This window comes from Perognathus longimembris, chromosome 2 (genome assembly GCF_023159225.1).
Source record: "Perognathus longimembris pacificus isolate PPM17 chromosome 2, ASM2315922v1, whole genome shotgun sequence".
In the NCBI taxonomy this organism is placed as follows: Eukaryota; Metazoa; Chordata; class Mammalia; order Rodentia; family Heteromyidae; genus Perognathus; species Perognathus longimembris.
In genome coordinates, this window is record NC_063162.1 from 72,123,607 (window position 1) to 72,144,141 (window position 20,535).

Below are 20,535 nucleotides of genomic sequence, written 5' to 3' on the forward strand. Positions count from 1 at the left end.
CTGGTATCTTGTGGGCAGAAGGGAGGGATGGAGAAATTGCAGCTTTGATTAGAAAGGATAGATCCCAGGCTCACACTGTATGACACAGTGCTATTGACTGAGTAGCACTGAAAAGCTAGAACCTGGGTCTGATGTCTGTATGAAATTTGCTGTGAATTCCAACTGGTCAGTCTGATGTTACAATATTCTACTTCAAAATCTGCACTCTTGAGTTTGCTCTCTGGTTATGATACATGCTACTTTTATACATATTTACCAGTTTGAAATTTTGGATGAGCTACAGAAACTCTGAATGGTTCAGTATTCTTGTGAAAGGAAGAGAAAGTTCATGTGGACCCTAGGAACATTTGATGAAGCCTAAGTGTTTGAGGATACAAGACACTTTACATAATACCTGCCACATCACTGGGATAATTTCAGTAGCTCCACTTGCTAATTTGAGGATGAGAACCCTACACATCAATTAAAGGTGGCCACAGATTCAACCAGCTAGGGATTGGAAAGTACTTGAAAGGAATTCCATCTGGACTGAAGGCAAACAATTGCATTGCTTGCCATTATTTGTTCCTTCCACAGTACAGTATAACAGATACCTCCACAGCACTCATGTACTGGACATCCATTGGGAATCTAGCAAAGATGTAGAGAACATGGTGGAATGGGAACCCCTTTGTACAACATCTTAAAAATAATTAAGAATAATGAATGAGTAAAGTATGTGGAGGATGTGTGCAGATGTTTTAACTATTACAGAGAAGGTGCTTGAGCATCTCAGGATTTTGCTATGCATGGAGGATCCTGAGTCCATTTTTCCACGAATCCTAGGTTGTTGCACTATGGTTTCCTTTATTCCACCTTTTTAAAAATTGTTATTATAAAGGTGATAGACACGGGTTATAGTTACATAGATCAGGAAATAAATACATTTCTTTTGGGGGCAGTGTTACTCCTTCCCTCACTCTTTCCCAGTTTTCCCTTCCATCCCCACCCACAAGTTGTATAGTTCATTTTCCACATAGTGTCTAGTGAGTACCAGTGCTGCATTTTTCCACCCTCTGTTCTTCCATTTCTGTGCCCCTCGTACCCTCCCAAAGACAAATAAATGAAGAGACAAGACAAAAGGAAAGAAAACAAAAAAATCAACAAAGAAGATACCTCTTCTTTTCCTTTCCTGGAGTTCATATCGATAAATATTATTTTACCTGATCAGATGCATATAGGGCTCTGTGTTCCTCTTTCCTAAAAATATCCTCCTTTGGTCTCACTGTGTATGTGTGGAATGTCTAGAGTCCTTTATCTCTGTTGTTTTTCAACTGGAAGGATCTTTAGAAAACAATTGTGACTTACTTGATCACTCACAGTGGGTGCCAAGGATGGGTGTGATTTTGATGCAAGATGTCTCCACTAGGAATTATAAATGCAAAATTCAAACCAGTTTGATGGTGGCTGAGTCATGGGGATTTTACACGTTCACTTTCACCCACATAATGTTTAAGAGAGTTGTTGGAATTAGATTTAGATAAATTAATTTTTCTCCCTTCCATTTTTGTGTGTATTTATTTTGGAATTACACTGATAGATCATTACTAGCAGTAGGTCTGAAATAAATGTCATAGTTTTCTCTTTTATGTCTGATGCCCTTTCATTTACTGGCTGGTCTGTACTACAGGATGGCTCGTATTGATTAGCTGATGTCAAACTGTTGTTGGTCTATGAAAATTCAATATTAGCAGTGTCAAGCATCTGGCTTGTCAAACTGGTAGGAAGGGGAAGATGTAGGGACAGAAGATGGTTGAATTGTGGTGTCCACAGAAGTCATATGTATTTGTTCACAGACAAGTTGGGAGGGCTGGGAGCTTGTGAACTTGGGTTTCTCATCAGCCACATGGACACCACAAGAGAACAAGGTAGCTGTGTTGTTCTAAGACTTAACACGTGTCAGGTCCTCTACAAGTGCTAGCACTGAGAAAGGAAACTTTTCTTTGTCACATATGTTCATGAAAATCTCCTGTATCCATGTACCAGTGTATATGCGATGTGGGGAAGTTCCACTAATCTCTGCTAAATAAACTCCACCTAGGAGATCATTTAAGTACCAATAGCCCTTTTGACAAATTCTCTAGTGGTCCCTTTCCAATAATGGATGTTGTTTCCTCTGTTACTTCTGTGGCACATGAGTTGGTCTCTCACCACAGTGAGTGAGGCACGTCACACACTGCTGAGCCACACTGTGTGACACGCCACATGGCTTATGTTAGTGTTCTGCAGCGTCTCCTCTCTCTCATTGCTCGTAGTACTTGAGCATTCTAAAATCTTCCCAATGTTTTTATAAATGAATGAGGAGGAAATGTTAAAATGTAACATTTGACTCAGTACATGGGGACTGGTTGGATGTGGTGAACCTGAGTGGTTTTGAATTAGTAGCTGTGGCCTGGAGCTGGTTACTTGTCCTTATCAGCTCATAAGCAAGTCTTCAAGTCAGCTTTGAAAAGATAGTTTAGGTGTACATTTTAATAATGTAGCGAAGTGTGGGTGGTTTGGGCCTTACATAAGAAGGCCTTCCTGTACTCAAATAAGAAAAAAAAATGCGTTTAGACCAGAATTTATCCCAGCATAAAACAAAGAGGGGGGGAAGGAGGAGAGACAGAGGCATAGACTCAAACTGGTTATTAAAAACGTAATCAGGGTCAAAATGAAAATAGGCAGATTATGAGGTAAAAGCAGTTCTTCTTAATAATCCCTGAACAGTCTTAAAAATATTTTCATACTGACAGATATAATGTGTGTTTTTCTCATGTATAAAATTTTGGAATAAATATACATTGTGGAATGGTTAAATCTACTTAAATAATGAATGCTTGATCTCACATGGCTATTATTTTGATAGTGAAATTTGATACCTTTTTTTTCTCAACTCCTATTCAGCGTACAGCTAGTTGTTGGAATTAGATTTGGAATTACTAGTCAGTGCAATTTAGACAAGAGAAAGAAATGACAGTCAATATATATACGGGAAAGGAGGAAGTCAAATTGTAGATGATGCACTTTTATGTATAGAAAAATCCTAATGATTTCACAAAACAAATGGTTAGAACTACTAAATAAATTCAGCAAACTTAGATACAAAACCAATATACACAAAATCTGTAGCATTTCTACACTCCATCCACAACAGCAAATTGTCTTTGACCCTGTATAGTGCTGAGAATTGAATCCACAGCCTTGTGTATGCTAGACAAGCTCTCTGTCACTGAGCTACACCCTCAGACCTTGTTTTGCTGGTCCAGGTTCTCATAATCTGGAGCTTCCCATCCTTCTACCTCAGTCTCTCCCATGCTGGGATTACAGGAGTGCACTATGGCACCTCACTTTGACATTCTTCTCATATGTTCAAGAGGAAAAAATGAAAACATGACTTCCATGGTTTAGATGTGCATATTCTGTCCAGGGTTTGGTGTGACTGGCTTTGATGTGTCAGGGCGGAGAGTTGTTTGGTGCCTGAAGAGCCATCATGGTGTTTCATGCTTAATTATTGTCATGCATATAGAAAAATGGCCTGAGCCAGGTCTGCTCTCTGGTTAGGCACCTTGGTTACCTTCAGTCACTGGGCCATGTGTGGAGTCTGTCATGCCAGATACGATCCCAGGAATGTACTAGTGTCAGCACCGTGTGCAGGTCAGACATGAGCCCAGCGCCTGTGGGTAGAGGACTGGGGACTGGGTCTTCAGGAGAGTTCACAAAGCCACGGATAGACATGGCCAGACTGACTCTCATGCACAAGCATGCAGATGGGGGTCGGGTGGGGGAGGAATGGCTCCCTGCATTCAGCCCCTGAGATGGATGCAATCACCTCAGCCCACGTCTTTCTCACCGGTGCCACTGGCTTAACTTCAATGCAACTGCTAGAAATTCAACTTCCGTGTTATTTTCTTTTCCTTGAAATGTGACATGACTAAGAATGATCCTGTATTTCGATCTTCAACTGGGTTTCCAGCCCTGGGTATAAAAGTGATTTAGCTGAGCCTACAGAGCTCAACGAAGTTCCTATGCCAGTACCAACAGGTTCACATCATTGGTCATTGGGAACTTGCCTTCAGTCTTGCGTGGGGGGAGGGCAGTGTCCCCTGGTGACTGGCAAAGTCCACCGAAAAATTAACCTCACAGAGCACTGGTTTTCATTACAGAACCATGTCAACCCTGCCATGGACTTCACCCAGACTCCTCCTGGGATGCTGGCTCTTGACAACATGCTGTACTTTGCTAAACATCACCAAGATGCATACATCCGGGTAAGCAAGCCCCGCATCCTGCTGAGTTCTAATCTCATATCTCTAAGTACAGAAGGATTTGCTCTAGATGTGCAACCCGAGTTTTTGCCCCATCATGTGATAAACTAAAAAAATTAAAATTTAACATAATTGATATGTTAGTATGTAATAGGTTTTTTTTTAACTTTTAGATTTCTCCCTTTGATGATATGTAGAAAATACTGTTGATATTGAGAAAACTTTTTAGATAGATTGCTACTGAGTTATGAGGAACAAAAAAACATTTTAAATAACCAGGAAAAAAGAAAACGAAGTGTTTTCCAAAAGCATGTACAACCTTGGATTTCATGGAGCTCTCTTTAGACTTATTAAAGTTAGAAAGAGGTCTGCAGTCCTATCTACCATGATGTATTCTGCTCTGTCTTTTGGTAGAAATGCAATCAAGTAAATAGAAAGCAAGAGGAAAACAGGAAAGGTGGAAAGAGAGAAACCTTCCCATATTTTCTAGCAGAGTAGTCACGCTCCACTGACCAAGTGGTCTTACTGGTGTGGGGCGGGAGAAGGGGAGGCCATTGCTTCTCCTGTGAAATAGCAGATCCTTCCTGCTGAGTGTGTGGCGACCTGTGGGGAGGGCAAAGCGTGAGTGAGTGGAGCCTCAGGTGCCAGTGACAGCAAAAGCTTGTCCAGCAGGGTGCACAGCTGGTAGCCTGAGACTCATGATGCTGCCTCTTCTCTGACATCTGGGAGAAGAGTCAGGTTGCAGTGTGGATCCAAGTGAGATGAGGCAAGGGGAGACACAGATGAAAGAAGGGCACTGCCCCATTGACGAGCTACCATCATAATTAAGTAGAAATTTAGGAAGCATTTGATGAATACATTGCCCCCAAACTAGAATCTGAGCTGGAAATCAGATTCGATCATTCCAGCATGAACTCTGACAGTCTGCTGCTGGGTTCTCAGTAGGACTGGCTTCTGAGAGATCAAAGTTCAAGACTTGAACCCTGGGTAGGGACCTCAACCTGGGAAATTCCTCTTGTCTGGGCTACTGGGAGGTTTGAAGGCTCGAAGCTCGGACCGCATTCCCTAGAGGTGTTTTGGAAACTTGATGGGCATATTCCTTGGGGGTTCACCATATATAATGGGAATTAATGGTCAAAACCTATAATACAGGGGACCACTTCACAGTGTCCCTTGGAGTAAAGGCAGACCAGGACTCCAGACGCTGTGTGGAGAGATGGATATTTCAAGCTTATGTGATTTTCTGTACCGAGAAGCTTTGACCTATTCTGAGTTATTATCTGTAATCTGAGCAGATTGGAGGGTCACGGTCATTTCTCTGAAAGATCTGGAGTCATTTGCACGGTCAGAAATACAGCTCTCCTTCAGAAAACGGTTTTGTTCGTAATGCTTGATTTGTCTTATGTATGTATGTCTGTATTACCTAGACATTTTCTAGGAATATAATCTGCTTTCCTGGTAAGCCAATTAGTATTCTGGGGACACCATGTGGCCCATTGCCTTGGAGACTTGAGCATGAACAGTGGAAGCCAAGCAGAAATTGAGTTTGTTGTCAACTGATTAATGGGTGCGAGTGAATGTCTCTAAAATTAGAGCTTATTGATGCTGGCTGTATTGTTAGTGGCATAAAAAGCATATGCTGTCTGAAAAGTCATTTCATGGCTTTAGCCTATCTTGAATGCCATTTTCTAAACTGTTGTTAGTCAAGTGTGTATCATGGCAAGGTAAAGGAACTTTGCATGTGATAGAGTCTTAGGAGATACATCTGTGTGTGAGGGAGAGGCTGGCTTGCTCACCTTTGTGCAGGGGTATTTAGTGGTGGTTATTTGGGGACAAAGATGGAAGGCTTTTGTTTCTGTCAAGTGTCCCTTCCCCATGTGTCCAGGGTCTCATGTGACTGGGAACTTAGCAGTAGGTGGGAAGTTAAAGCTACTTAGGTAAGCGGAGGTCACTCGTGGATGTGGCCCCAGGCTCTCTGCTGGGCAGGTTTCTGGCTGGTGACTCTGAAGAGAGACATCTCAGTGATGGAATGCTGGTAGCACAGAGTAAAGATTGTAGTCCCGGATAGCTTGTTATCTTGTGATTTATGATCTGGATGTCTTCTTTTGAAACATAAAGTGGGGTTTATTTGGTAAGTTTTACATTTCGAGAAGGTAAATCTCCTCTGTGGAGGCAGTTACTTGTTTATTTCTATCTTTCATTTGATAAATGCTTATTCTGTAGCCAAATGTCGGCTCACCATCCACTTTCTCTGCCAGCCAAATTTACGATTGAGGTTTTTCAAAAAGCAATTCTAACACATACACACACACACACACACACACACACACACACACACACACCCCATGTATCCACTCACAAAGATGCACACAGGCACATGCAAGCAATACCTGCACATGCACATACACAAGGCACATGTGTATACATATGTGCACACACAATGTGCATATGTGTTTTCATACATATGCATGTGCAGGCACATGTCAGTCTGTCTGTCTTGCTTCTCAGCTGGATTATTACCTGCTCTCTAGTAGCTTTCTCTTCCTCCACCCATCAGATACACTGGACCCCAGGGTTCTAGCTATGGACTTGTTCAGGCTGTGCGTTTTGAGCACGGTAATTGTAGCTACCAGCAGCCAGCCAGGTGATGGGGGCGCTCAGGGACCACGTTAGTACTGACTCTTGTCTATGGATGGTCAGGCTGGACACAGGTAGGGTGGGGTGGGGTGAAACAGAGAATGTTCACCAGTATCCTGGCCACTAGGGAGGCTGGGGATGGAGACAGTGGACACAATGGGGTCACAATAGGAATGTTTTCAGGAGGAAGTGGAGCTAGGCAGATTGCTGCTGGGTAGTTCTAAATGCAGGGGGAGACTTGGAGGCTCCAAATTGTGGAAACTGCAGCTTTGTTCTGAGCCAATCCGAGCAGCATGACTAAGATGGAGAGGCCCAGCGACCATGGCTCGAGGAGCAACTGTGGGGTAGTTCATTAGGTTCATTTGAAGCCTAGTAAGGTGTTTGTTTGAGCCTAACGACTGGGAAGTATTCCTGATCTTTTTCTTTCTCTCCTTCCCTCTGGGGTATGTGTGTGTGTGTGTGTGTGTGTGTGTGTGTGTGTGTGTGTGTGTGTGTTAATACTGGGCTGAACTCACCCTTCCATTTCTGGTTTTGCTAGTTAATTAGAGAAGATAGTCTCACAAAATTTCCTGCCTGAGGTGGCTTTGAATTTCATTCCTCAGATCTCCACCTCCTGAGTAGCTAGGATTACAGGCAAAAGCCATTGGTGCCCAGATTCTGAAGTGTTTTAAGTAAAGATAACAAGAAGCAATTTTAGAAAAAAAACTCACTCTGTCTTAGAAAATCAATGTGAGGAAGCAAGATCAGAGGCAAAAATAAAATTTTAGAATATAGTCAAGAACCAGGGAAATGAATGTGGTAAGAGAGAGGCAGTTTGCTTAGAGGAAGAAGATTTCTGGCTTTGGGGAATAGCAGGACAGTGGTGTCATTAATGCATTAGGGAATGCAGACATCACTTTGTCATTTGGAGTGCCTAGGTGTGTGTGTGTGTGTGTGTGTGTGTGTGTGTGTGTGTGTGTGTGTATGTGTACATGTACGTGTGGTCATTTGTTTGGGCAGATCTATGCAGAAGTCAATAAGATCCAGACAGCAGAGCTCCATCCCAGAGACATGCTGCCTTCTCTGTGTCCCACGTCCTGTCCTTAAACCATCTCACTTCCTCTAGCCTCTCAACTGTGTGATTGTATTTTATGTTAATGGCTTCCCCATGGGGGTCTGGTACATTCCAGTCACCTTCCAGGACAGCTGCTGCTAATGTAATCTTTCCAAACATAGTTCACAGTGCTTTTTCTTCACTGTAAACAAGTGCAACCACTATGAAGTCAGTGTGGAAATTCCTCAAAAGATGCATAGAACTACCCTTTGATCAAGCCATACCACTGTGTCCAAGTTCACTGCTGCAGTTTTCACCAAAACGAAGTTATGGAAATAGCCCAGATACCCTTCAATGGAGGAATTGGTCAAGAAAATGTGATAGACACACAAATGTGTGTGATACATATATTTATATATTCAGAAACATGTATGTGTACATATATAAATACACATGATGGAATTTTACTCATCCATCAGGGAATATAATATTATGCCACTTGAATGGAAATAGATGGGCCTGGAAAAGATTATGTTAAGTGAAGTGAGTTAGATTTCAAGAGACAAAAGGCACATGTGTACTCTCATATGTAGAAGTTAGAGCTAAATTATAAACACATATCAAACCTATGCAGAGCCATATGCATTTCTACACAAAGAAACAAACTAAAGACTAGTCTACACCAGAGAGGACTTCTGTGAACAACAAAGTTACAGCTGAACAATACCAGGAAGCTGAAGTGTGTTGTCAGGGTGAAAGTGAAGGGGCAAGTCCAAGCAAATACAGAGAAGAATGAATACAGTCATAATATTCAATGTGCATATGTGAAAATAGAGCCAGATAACTTGAGGGAATGGGTGGGATGGGGAAAGATAGGGAGAAATATGGCAGAGGTAGAAGTGATTAAGTTGCATTATACTTATGAACATGAGTATTTGTTAAATGGAAACCCCTTTGTTCAACTACTTAAACATAGTAATAATAAAATACCCCAGAGTGCTTCAGTGCCCACTCTTGGGCTCCCCACCCATCTCCATGCCTTTATCTCTTGGGGTTCCTCACTTTGTCCTCCTATTGCCATCATGTCTGCTGTTGGCAGAATGGAGGCCATCCATACATGACCAGGTGGGTCATGGCCCACTCCCCAGTGCTCTGCCCCAGCCTCCTGTTTTCTGTCACTCCCAGGTTCTCTGCCCCAGCCTCCTGCTTGCTGAGCAGCCCCAGGGCAAATCTCTCCTCTCTGCAGAGACTTCCTGACTCTGCCTGGGTGACTTTATCAGCTGTCTTTGGACATACTTAGAGTTTAATTCCTGTAACCATTTATAGCTTTAAATGTATTTACCTCTGCCTCCTCTAACAGATTAAATGCTGCGTGAGCTAGCCCTTAAGTTCATTGCTATTCCTAGCCCATGGCTCAGTGCCTACCACATGGGGACTTCTAATAATTTCTTGCTAATTAAGCAAGGAAAGGATTTCTTTGGCTTTATCTAAATGATCTCTTGGAGGTTGGGGTGTTTTTTTTTTTTTTTGACCACCCAAAAAATCTGTTCCATCTAATAGTTATAAAAGAATATATATATATATAATATATATAAATGAATATATATATGCATTTCTTGACCTGTGGCTTGTTTTCTTATGTAATATCTGGAACTGTGTATGTCAGGGACGTGGTGGATGTAATTGAATTACCCCACACCTGGACAGGCACAGATCATGAGGAGCAACTGCAAATCTGTGCATCTCACTGTGTGTGGAGTTAAATCCCAAGGCATCACATGATTTCCGACTTCTGAGTGTTATTTACTCTGAGCATAATTGCTCAAAAGATTTGTAGAGGTGCTCCATTCCACATCCCTCCCCAACAAGTAAGCAATTCCTAAGTAGAGGAGAGACACAAGGGGGAGGTCTCTGCAGGGGAGGCAGGCATGCCACTTACTTCCCTTATCTTGCTCTCAGTAGTTCACAGGTAGGCTGGTGGGATGAACCAAGCTTTCTGTGGCTGTTAGTTTTGCTTTTCTTCACCGCTGCTGCCTTGAAATCCCAATTCTCAGTGCCTTGGAAGAATTTAGTGACTCCATTGGAAACAAAATTTTAGGACTTAGACTTTTGGTTTTGGTGTATTTAGTTATCAACTAGACGTTGCCAAGAAACTCAGATGGTGTGGTTTCTGGCCATTGTGGGAGTCAAGAACCAGCTACAAAGCAGGAGTGAATGGCAAGGAAATATAAGGCTCCCATGTGCCTAGATACCATGGCCAGACTAGACTAGGGAGACTAGAAAATGCTTAGGAAAATGGATGCACCTCACAAAAAGGGGTGAAGCAGTTCTTCATGCTGATCTTCATCTTCCCATTTGAGCAGAGGAAATGATCCCTAGTAGATACTCAGTTTTCCAGAAGTCTCTAGGAGATGAGGGTTGCCCATAAATCTTCAATGGATAGACTTAGGAGCTAAATGTGGACAAGCGAAGAGTTCCACTGGGTCAACAGCCAGTAGAGGAAGGGAATGGGAGTTCCCACTGCAGGGTGTCAATCTCAAGTTATCCCAAATTTTGTGGCCTCCTGTCCCCGGACTTGGTATGTGATGGGCATACTAGTACTGACCCTCTGGACACTAAGGGAAAGGGGACAGGTCAGGAGAATGAACAGCAACAAGTGGGTGTAATAGGTTATGATTTTCCTAAATTCAGTCCAGTGAGGAAACAATTTCTAGAAAGGAGAGAAATGTCCTATTCCTTCTATTTTATTACTTCCTATTTCTTTTCTTATACAACATCAACTTGTCGTTATTAGATTAGAAATCTTCCAACAATCGAGGCTGTCATTTTCCTCTGTACCAAATACTTGATTGACAACCAAACAGTGTAAGGAATCAATGAGCCCAGTGCAGGGCTTTCCAGATTTCAGGAGACGTCTTTCTTTTAAGACTAGAGACCTGAAAAGTGAGACACAGAAAGAATTTATTAGACAGTCAGAGCCTATTGTCAGTCGTCTTTGGTTCCCCTCTTGACATCACAGCCAGACAGAAGCATGCTGTGTGTTTGTCTCAGACCTTAAAAAAAAATCAAATAAACTTTTAATGTACCACAGTAAAAATCAAATGCATATAGATGAGATGTTTCTATTATTGCTTTGTCAGAAGAGAAAAAGCAGTACTCAGAAAACAAAAATAGTCTATCTTCTTTGGTGCTTGAAAAAAAAAGCTTTCAATTAAAGGAAGAAATGTCCCTGTGGCACGCACAATCATTCATTCACTGACTCATTCAGAAAATATTATCCAGCACTTTCCAAGGGCATATGCATGGTGAATCAGGAAAGACAGGCTGTGGTTCTTAAGTAGCAGAAATAGAAAAGGCAAGGAGGAAAAACAAAAATTAGGTGTCTCCCCCCACCCCCCAATTTGTGGCAATTCTTCATTTCTTCTTTTTTTTTTAAGCTGTATTTATTTATTTTCTGCTGATACTGGGGCTTGAACTTAGGGCCTAGGGACTTTCCCTTAGCCTCTTCCCTCAAGCCCGGTGCTCTTCCATTTGAGCTATCCCTCCACTTCTGGCTTTTTGCTGTTACTTGGAGAGGAGAGTCTCACAAACTTTCTTGCTCAGGGCTGGGAATATGGCCTAATGGCAAGAGCGCTTGCCTTCTACACATGAAGCTCTTGGTTCGATTCCCCAGCACCACATATATGGAAAACGGCCAGAAGGGGCGCTGTGGCTCAGGTGGCAGAGTGCTAGCCCTGAGCGGGTAGAAGCCAGGGAAGGTGCTCAGGCCCTGAGTCCAAGGCCCAGGACTGGCCAAAAAAACCCACAAAACTTTCTTGCTCCACGATGGCTTTGTACTTCGATCCTCAGATCTCAGCCTACTGAGTAGCTAGTATTAGTGATGTGAGTGAGCCACGGGCCACCTAGCTAGTTCCCCCTCCCACATTTTTCACTTTTAGATTTAATTTATAACCGAGCATAAAAATGGTATCCCATACTCCTTTGCAGTTTTTTCACGTTGCACAAATATTTCACACCTTTACTAGTTGTGTTTTAATTAGAGTCACTCAGGACCTGTTTCCTTACTCTCCTACTTCTGAGCCAGGCTTCTTGTCTGTATCCTGGAGCATACCCTGCCCAGTGGGGAACAGAGCAGACCCCCCCTTTTTCTGTTTCCTTCCCCGTAGTATTGTCATAAATAAAATGTTCTCATAATGAAGCTGCTGTAACCAACTGATTTATAAAATCTTACCCAACAAAGCTGTTGCCCAATAGAATTTATAAAATCCACAAGCTTCCAGGAGCAAAATGCAAAGTAAATCCTGGAAACAGCTTGTTCTTTATACCCAGCGATTCTTTCTTTATTGAGGTATAATTGGTATACAGAAACAATTGACCTAATTAATGTACCCAGTTTGGTGATATACCCTGCAGTTCTTCCTTCATTCTCTTATAATTTATGACCAACATTTCATCCGCTTGGAATATTTGGGTGACAGTAATGGAAGAGAATCAGCTTCTGGGGAGGGGGGAGGGCAGGAAAATGTCTTTAAAAAGAAGATTAATTGCACTGGTTTTGTGTGGTTGTAAGCCAAGGCACATATATGTTTCCAACAATATAATAAACTGGAACACAAATATTTATACTTTGTCAAGTCAACAAGGTTTTGGAATGGTTTCATTAAGGCTCTTTCATTTGAGCTAACATTTCTCCACAGATGAAAATTTAAAATATGCCTGCACTCTTTCCAAACCACAAAGAGCGATGTTTTCTCCTTCTCAGCATCTGTAAGCTAGCCATACTTTTAAAAAATTGGTGGGGAGAAGTACTCCTTAGGCAGGAACGCTATTAGGCTGGGATAGTCAGTCTTGGCTCTTGGAGTGGGAATCTCAAGAAACCTGGTGACACCGCCAAGTAGGAGACTGGCTGCCATCTTCGGGGGCCTTCTTGTTCTTTGAGTGGTTCACAGGCACTGTTTGTGATCTTCCCTTCAAGGCTTCCACACATGCGGAGATAAGGCCACCTCTGTCCACTTCTGTGTGTCCTCCTCTGGTGCACACTTCTCTCTGTTCTGTTTGTTGAGATTCACCTCAAGTTCAAAGCCCTTTCCTCCTGTGTCTGCTGATGCACATTTCCAGCAGTAAGCTTGACCAGGGAGCTTGCGTTCAGGAAAGAGCTTTGGTGGGCACCTCCATTCACATCTTACCAAACCCTGCTGCTGTTGGCACTGTGTGTATTTCTACTTTAAGATGATACAGAATAAGAAAGTACCAGAGCTGAATTTTACATCTAGGTGGTCTCTTGTTCTTAGCCTGCTGGTGCCTTTGAGATGCCTATGGAAGACATAGACACAGATCAGGTAGAGTCTGTTTTGTTCTATTTTTTTTTTTTTTTTTTTTTTTTTTGGCCAGTCGTGGGCCTTGGACTCAGGGCCTGAGCACTGTCCCTGGCTTCTTCCCGCTCAAGGCTAGCACTCTGCCACTTGAGCCACAGCGCCGCTTCTGGCCGTTTTCTGTATATGTGGTGTTGGGGAATCGAACCTAGGGTCTCGTGTATCCGAGGCAGGCACTCTTGCCACTAGGCTATATCCCCAGCCCCTGTTCTATTATTTTTTGTACATTTGTATTTTGCTCTACTTATTCCTTTAAAAATAACGGCAGCAGAATCTGAATTGCCTGAAGGCAGGTACATTCTCCCTCTTCACTGATTGTATTGTCTGTGCTTCTTGCTTTCTGATAGTCAGCCCAGTACTTGATGATAGTATTGAGGCAGAGGCCATAGGTATCAATGGCCTGTGGTCATCTGTGAATCTTGAGCAGGTTGCTGGCTCCTAGAATCCCTGAAGGATTTCGGTCCACTGTTGTCACAGCCAGCCCAAAATGTGCTGCTGGAGAGGTAGATGGTTGGTTTATTTCCTGACCCTTGTTGTCAGCTCTTGAGAGACCGGACCTTCATCTTGCATTGTGTTTATTCCCTTGCTAAGAATAAAGGATGTTAATTCCAGTCTCTTGAGACTGAAGAAAAGGGAGAGACTCAGTTCTTAGTTGTAAGATTTAAAATTAGAAAAACAAATACCCTCCGAAACTTTGCAGTTCTAGACCAGACCAGGTATATATTTGCCTGACTCTATCTCAATGGAAAAGCTGGGTGTGGTAGCACATATCCATCATCCCAGCTATAAAAGGAGGCATAAAACAGGAGGACAGCAGTCCAGGTGTAGGCCCAGACAAAAAGGGAGACTCTCCCTTTTTAACCAGAGCACAAAAGAGTGGCCCAGGGGTGGAGGACCTGTGTAACAAGTATAAGTCCTGAATTTGAATCCCACTACCACTTACATTGCTTGTATCTTACTATACATTTGCTGCCCCTGTGTTCTGGAACGCGGCGCACACCCAGCCCCTCCCATGCCTCCTGTGAGACCAGCAGGCAGACCCCTCAGGTCTACCTCTGCCAACAGTAGACAGGAGTGAGGAGCCTGGGTACAGGGAGAGGGCGATGGTGGAGCCAATGCAGAGTCTTCAAAGTAAATTAGGGAACTTTTCACATTTCAAGGGAGAAATTGGCAGTTTCCCAAGCGGCGTAATTACAGGACAGCGTGTAATGTGTAATTAAACTTAACTATGAAGCAAGTGATTGGAATAAAGCGTAGTGGCATGTCGGTTTTTTGTTGGTTTTTTTTTTTTTTTTTTTCTCTCCAGCACTGACTTCCCTCCCCTCGTCCCTGGAACAGTCTCAGCAGCAAGCGCTCTGAATTTTTTTTTTTCAAAAAATAAAATTATATGTTGCCAGTTAAACACCCAGCTTCGTGTAAAGGAAGCTTTTTTATTTGACTGACATTTTCCTTCTGGGTGATGAGAGCAAAGATTTATCTTAGAATAACAAGTACCCTGGGACCTTTGAAAAAAAAGATTCTTTGTCTCATAATTCATCTAACTAGTTTATTCCTAGGCTTTTATTTTTACTCATTCTTTGACCAAGGTCCACAGCTTGAAGGCTTGTTTTTATGTACAGTGAGGTTTTTTATGCTTTAAAAATAGCAGCATTAATTTCGTTGATTGTGAATAACCAAGCTGTTACTGCCAAACAATTGCGACCCCTTGAGAGTGTGAATATATGTGATTAGATTTACTAATTGAGCTGGGAGGCACAGTTTCTGACTTGCAAAGCCAAGGATTTGAATGGAATGCTTCAGCCCCAGGATGACATCACTGTTAGAGACCGGGTTGGTTTATTTCAGAGGACTGGTCCTCTCCTGGGGCTAGAGGGGAGGAGGGGAGGAGTTGGAGTCCATGCACACAGACTTGTGGGGTGGAGTGTCAGCAAAGCACCTGACACCCACTGTCCCCAGTGGTTTTCCTGTGGCTCTGGGCTGGGTTACCTGAAATCTAAAGCAGGTTAAAAAAAAAATCCCTCAAAACTATTGTTCCCTGATGTGATCCATTCCTTCTTGGTACTGGTCAGAATTTACCATTTCACTGTTTCTAGAGTCTTGGGTTTATTTAAATTTTAAAGCACAGTGTGATGGGTTTGGGTAATTGTTCAGCTGAAGAGTGTGTGTTTAGCATGTATGTGCAAGACCGTGAGTTCGATTTCCCCATTGGTGTACTTTAAATTAGCCATGAAATGATCGAGAAGAAAATCAAAGCTGGCTATAGAATGAATTGTATACAGTGGTGCATTGGCAGTGCAGGTTCCCCATGGGGCCTTATGGTCGTCCCAGACACTTGGTTCTCTACATTGAGTCCACTTTGTCTATTTTTGTATTTGGGTACACTTGCTAAGTGACTGTTGATTGAGCCCTGCTTTATGGCAAGTCTCCCTCCTTTCTGCTGCCATTGACTAGGCATGGGCCTCCAAGTCTGCGTTGCCTGCTTGGGCTGCCTTGTGGCTTTGCTGTTGCTCCTCCCTGGCCTGCTTTGAATCTGGTCTGTGTTGCAGGGCAGGTGAGAGGGTAACAGCCTGCTTCGGCCCTGACTTGAGAGGTGGGGGCTTCTGAGACTGCCCTGTGCCCTCCTTGTTCACAATTAGAGGGGTCATGGGCTTTCATGGCCTTTCTGATTCTTCTTTACTGCTAGGCTTCATGTTTTAATACAGTTTTGGTTTTTCTGTTCTTTCTTTCTTTCTTTCTTTTTTTTTTTTTTTGCCTTTTAATAACTATTCTGCTTTTAACCTGACTACCCTTACCACCCTGCAAGCCCAGTAGGTGTGTAGAGCATCTTTCGTGCCACCGCTGTAGTTTGCATGCCGGACAGTGGCAGGACTTTTGCCATATTTGTGTAATGGATGCTTCTAGCCAGAGAGCAGCAGGACCCTGTCAGAAAGTTCTGGTGCTCTGCCCCCGCAGTGCTCATCCCAAGAAGGAAGCCACAGAAATAGGTTCTCATCTAGAGGAAGCGTTCACCCCTCTGTTTGCAGCTGCCTACCTGGCCTCAGTCCACCCCAGTCTGAGAACCGATCCTTAGCAGCTCCGGCGCTGTGTCCCACACAGCCTGCCCCAGATACTCCAGTGCACCCCAGCTGACCTTGAGTCTTTAGTTGGATTCTGTGACCAGAGGCAGCCGGTATTAGCAACCTCCCTCCCAAGTCAGGAGACATTTCAGACTGGAATTATAAAATATAGGTGGCAGTGTTCCCAATTGTCCCATTGTATTCCTTAAAAATAGCTTCCCACTTCAGAACTGGATGATACACCTGCGACAGCCAGGAGGGGTTGACATTGTCCGCTAATTTTATTTTTACATTGACCTTAAACTTTACTTTTTTTCCCCTGCACTGGTAAAACCTAGAATTTCAGAATATACTCTAAATCAGACATAATAGAGAATATTTTTCCTTTGTTTTAGGTATCTTAGTAATAGGTCACAATAGCAGTAACAGCTAACTTCTATTTAATTAATTTATTTACCTACTGTTCTGTAGCGAGGGCTGAGAAACCTGGAGAGTTATAAAATCTTACTGTATAATTTTCTAGAAAAACTAAGTCAAAGCCTAACAAAATGAGTACTGGGAAATGGGTACTTGCGAGGAGGGAGAGGGTCAAGAGGAGAGAGGTAAAGAATGACTGGGGAAATGACAAGAATGCATTGCATATGCCACCGAACTGAGAGAAATAAAGGAAGGAGTAGGTAGAAGGTGGTGAAGATCTTGAAGGGATGACACAAATCAAGATACGTTGTCTACATACATTGTTTTGTTAAATGGCAAAAAATCAGTACATAACCTAAAAATTAAGAAAAATGTGGGAAGGGGTGGGGTGGAAGGAGTGGGTGAGAATATTAAAAGGGGTGACATTGATCTAGAGGCACGGTATTCATAAACTGCCCTGTGGAATGGCAACCTTGTACAACTACCGAAAAAAAATATATTTAAAAAATAGAAGCATATAGAGCAGGTAAGCCTGCATAAGCCCAACTGGGAGAGGGGACTTGGACCCATCAATGTTTATCAATATGTCTGGAGGGGTGAGGCTTCTCATCCTGGCAATGAAGTTCTCATCAATATTCATGAGGGGGTAGGGCCTTGCCATCCTGGTATCAGGCAGGTAGAGGCCTTCTGCTCCCTGGCAGGTCCTTTGCTCATTGTGACTTCCCAGCTCCTCATCCTCAGGCCTGACCCCCACTTGGATTCCTGGGGCCTCTATTGAGGGGCAGGGGTGGTAGCCTTGGGGGGTGTGCTTGGTGTGTGGTATGGAGACAGTCTTTGGCTCTGGGACTTGTCTGTTTGTCAGCACATGCCTTTTCCTGCAGGTTCCCACTCCAGGCACTTATAGAAAGCGTTTATAGCAAGTCTTTGCCAAGTCGCACAACTAAGGACACACTTCACACTTTCCAAGGCTCTGTGAATGTTCTTTGCTTCACAGTCTACAGAGAGAAGTGAGTGCTGTTTCCCTAAGCAGGCCTTTCTAATGTGGGCTTGGACCCCATGGGAACTCACCCTTGAGTTTGTCCTACATATCCCCAGGACATACCCACTGTGTATACCCATGGGCAGTGGGTGCTGGTGGTTCCCATGCTGGGGTTGTGCACCATTTGCATTCCCTTTGAGAACGATTCCCAGTCCGACTGGGCTCCAGCAGCCTCTGTGGGGTATAGTGAGGATGGAGGTATGGGAGTCTGACCTATGCCCTCCCTTTGTTACAGTCCAGGGTTGACACAGATGGGGACTGTGGATTGCGAAAGATAGGAAGATCACAGGATCTCTCTGTGCCTGACATGTGTCTGAAAAGACAGAAATGATGACAAAAACCTAGTACACTGCCATCCGGGCACCAGTGCTCGTGCCTGTAATCCTAGCTACATGGGAGGCTGAGATTTGGAGGATAATGGTTCAAGATTGGCTGATGCAGAAAAGTCCGTGAGACTCCATCTCGATGGAGAGAGGGAGACTACACAGTGGCAGGGCCCTGTTATCCAGCAACAACAGGAATCCTATAGCAGGCACATGGTGGCTCAGGTACATTCCAGCAGGAAGTGGGACCCTACCTCAGAAATCACCACTGGAAAAGCGGGGCTGGAGGCATGGTTCATTAGTATCTCACCAGTATAGCAACTGAGTTTCAATCCTAGTGCTTCCAAGTAAGAACAGAGATGCCAATGCCAGGTGCCTTAACAGCCAGAACTGAGTGCTCTGCTATCATTCACTTGCTCACGGATGATTTTATACATAAATACCTGCATGTGCTCTTCTGCGATCCTGTGAGATTTGCAGACCAGAAATCGGTGTGTTTTGCCACAGTTTGAGACAGAAAGTAGGAGCTGCTGGAGGAGGGCAAAGGAAGAGACCTAGGACCTCAGAGGCTCTCAGAGGTTACTGATGGTCTTATGAAGACAGTCACATTCAAGTTGGGTCTGAAGAATGAAGATTGGGCCAAGGCCAGAGGGGAAGAGGCAAGAAGAGGGCTATAGCTTGCTGGGCTTCACCCTGCCTTTCTTTCTTCCTGTTTGTTTTTTCTGGTCCTGGGACTTGAACTTCTGTTTCCAGCTTGCTCTGCTTGCTTGCTGGTGCCCTGCCACATGAGCCACGCCTCCAGCCTAGCTTTTTTGCTGTTATTTTGGAGATGGTATCTTGAAGAGTTTTCTGTGTTGGCTGGTTTTGAGTCATGATCCTCTGGATCTCAGCCTCTTGACCTGCTAATGTAAAAATTACAGGCATGAGCTGTTGGTGCCCTTGACAGTTTTCTTAATTGGGTTTTACTGGATAAATTTCTTTCTGTAGCTGTTATACTCAAATGTCAGACCCCCACAAGGACCACCAGAGACCCACACCAATGCAAATAAAGACATTCTTTGGGGAAGGCAGAGACTTAGCATACATCATAGCATCTTTTAACAAATCAACACACACCGTGGGAAAATTATAAAATAATTCTAAAGCATGTTTGGCACATTTGGTGATGGGAAGGAATCTGGAAAGGGTCATTGGTCAGATTAAGGGAAATTAAAATTAAAATTGATTGGTTAAGCCATAGGGGTTTAGCAAGGGGGATATGTGCACAGCTTCAGGGTTTTAATTAGATACTGGAAACCACACCTGGGTGGGGGAGTTCTGGAGTAACTCTAAAACTTGTTTTTCTTCTCTGCTGGTCACTCTTATGGGTGTTTATGGTTTTTCTGAGAACTATCTGTCCCAGGGTGTTTTATGGTCTTTACTGGAAAGTGAGGGGTGGGGGTAGGGCTTACAGTAAGGTCAGTCAGGTACAGAATGGGATCTTAGTACAATATGGAGTTTCCTATCCTTAGCCACAAAGTGGTTTACAGAAGCAAAATTAGCAGTTAGTAACTACAAAATGGTGGTTACAATTTTTAGTTTCTCAGTAGCTAATTTGGTATGTGCAAACAGGAAAATCCCTGCCTTTCACTTGAACATGTTTCTGAAGTGGTTGGTTTATTATTATTTGTCCAGAAGAGGATAAAGTATAATAATTCTCTCCCCACTTTTCTGTCCCCGTGATCCCATTGTCCCCAGTCAGAGTGAACATCTAAATCCCTAAGTTTAGCTAGCAGAAAGTATGCCGATTTAGAGGAATTCGTCTCATCCCTCATTGTCCTGGAAGGTGTTTGTTTCATGAAGCAAGTTTTGTTTTTTTTTGGCCAGTCCTGGGGCTTGAACTCAGGGCCTGAGCACTGTCCCTGGCTTCTTTTTGCTCAAGGCTAGCACTCTGCCACTTGAGCCACAGCGCCACTTCTGGCCATTTTCTGTATATGTGGTGCTGGGGAATTGAACCCAGGGCCTCATGTATACAAGGCAAGCACTCTTGCCACTAGGCTATATCCCCAGCCCTCATGAAGCAAGTTTTAACCCCAGGTGTTTCTGATGGTGGATATGGAAGGTAACTTTGCTTTAAGATGTTGGGTCTTAATGCTGTGCTGACAAGTTCTCAGCATGGACCCCAGCTTGAGAAATGTCAAGCTTTGTTTTCTCTTCAATAGTGATTGTCAGACAGAGGCAAGCTCATCTTGTTTTTGCATTCTGGCAAAGGAGTCTAGGGGCATTTGTATGCGGTAATGTAATGTTGAGTGAGGCCAAATCCTGCCCTGTGATCTTCAGATTCATTGCTGACATGCAGTGAGGCCACAGAGGCTCCTTTGCCTGCATTCTGC

General features: G+C 43.5%; 1 protein-coding gene across 2 annotated transcripts in view; it reads left to right on the plus strand.

The window, feature by feature from the left end:
• Elmo1 (engulfment and cell motility 1) overlaps nt 1–20,535 on the plus strand; it is a 438,867-nt gene that overhangs the window by 212,413 nt on the left and 205,919 nt on the right. For both annotated transcript variants that reach the window (XM_048339446.1, XM_048339445.1), the window contains exon 15: nt 4,185–4,289. In XM_048339446.1, coding sequence (XP_048195403.1) covers nt 4,185–4,289 — 105 coding nt within the window. The remainder of the gene's footprint in view (nt 1–4,184; nt 4,290–20,535) is intronic.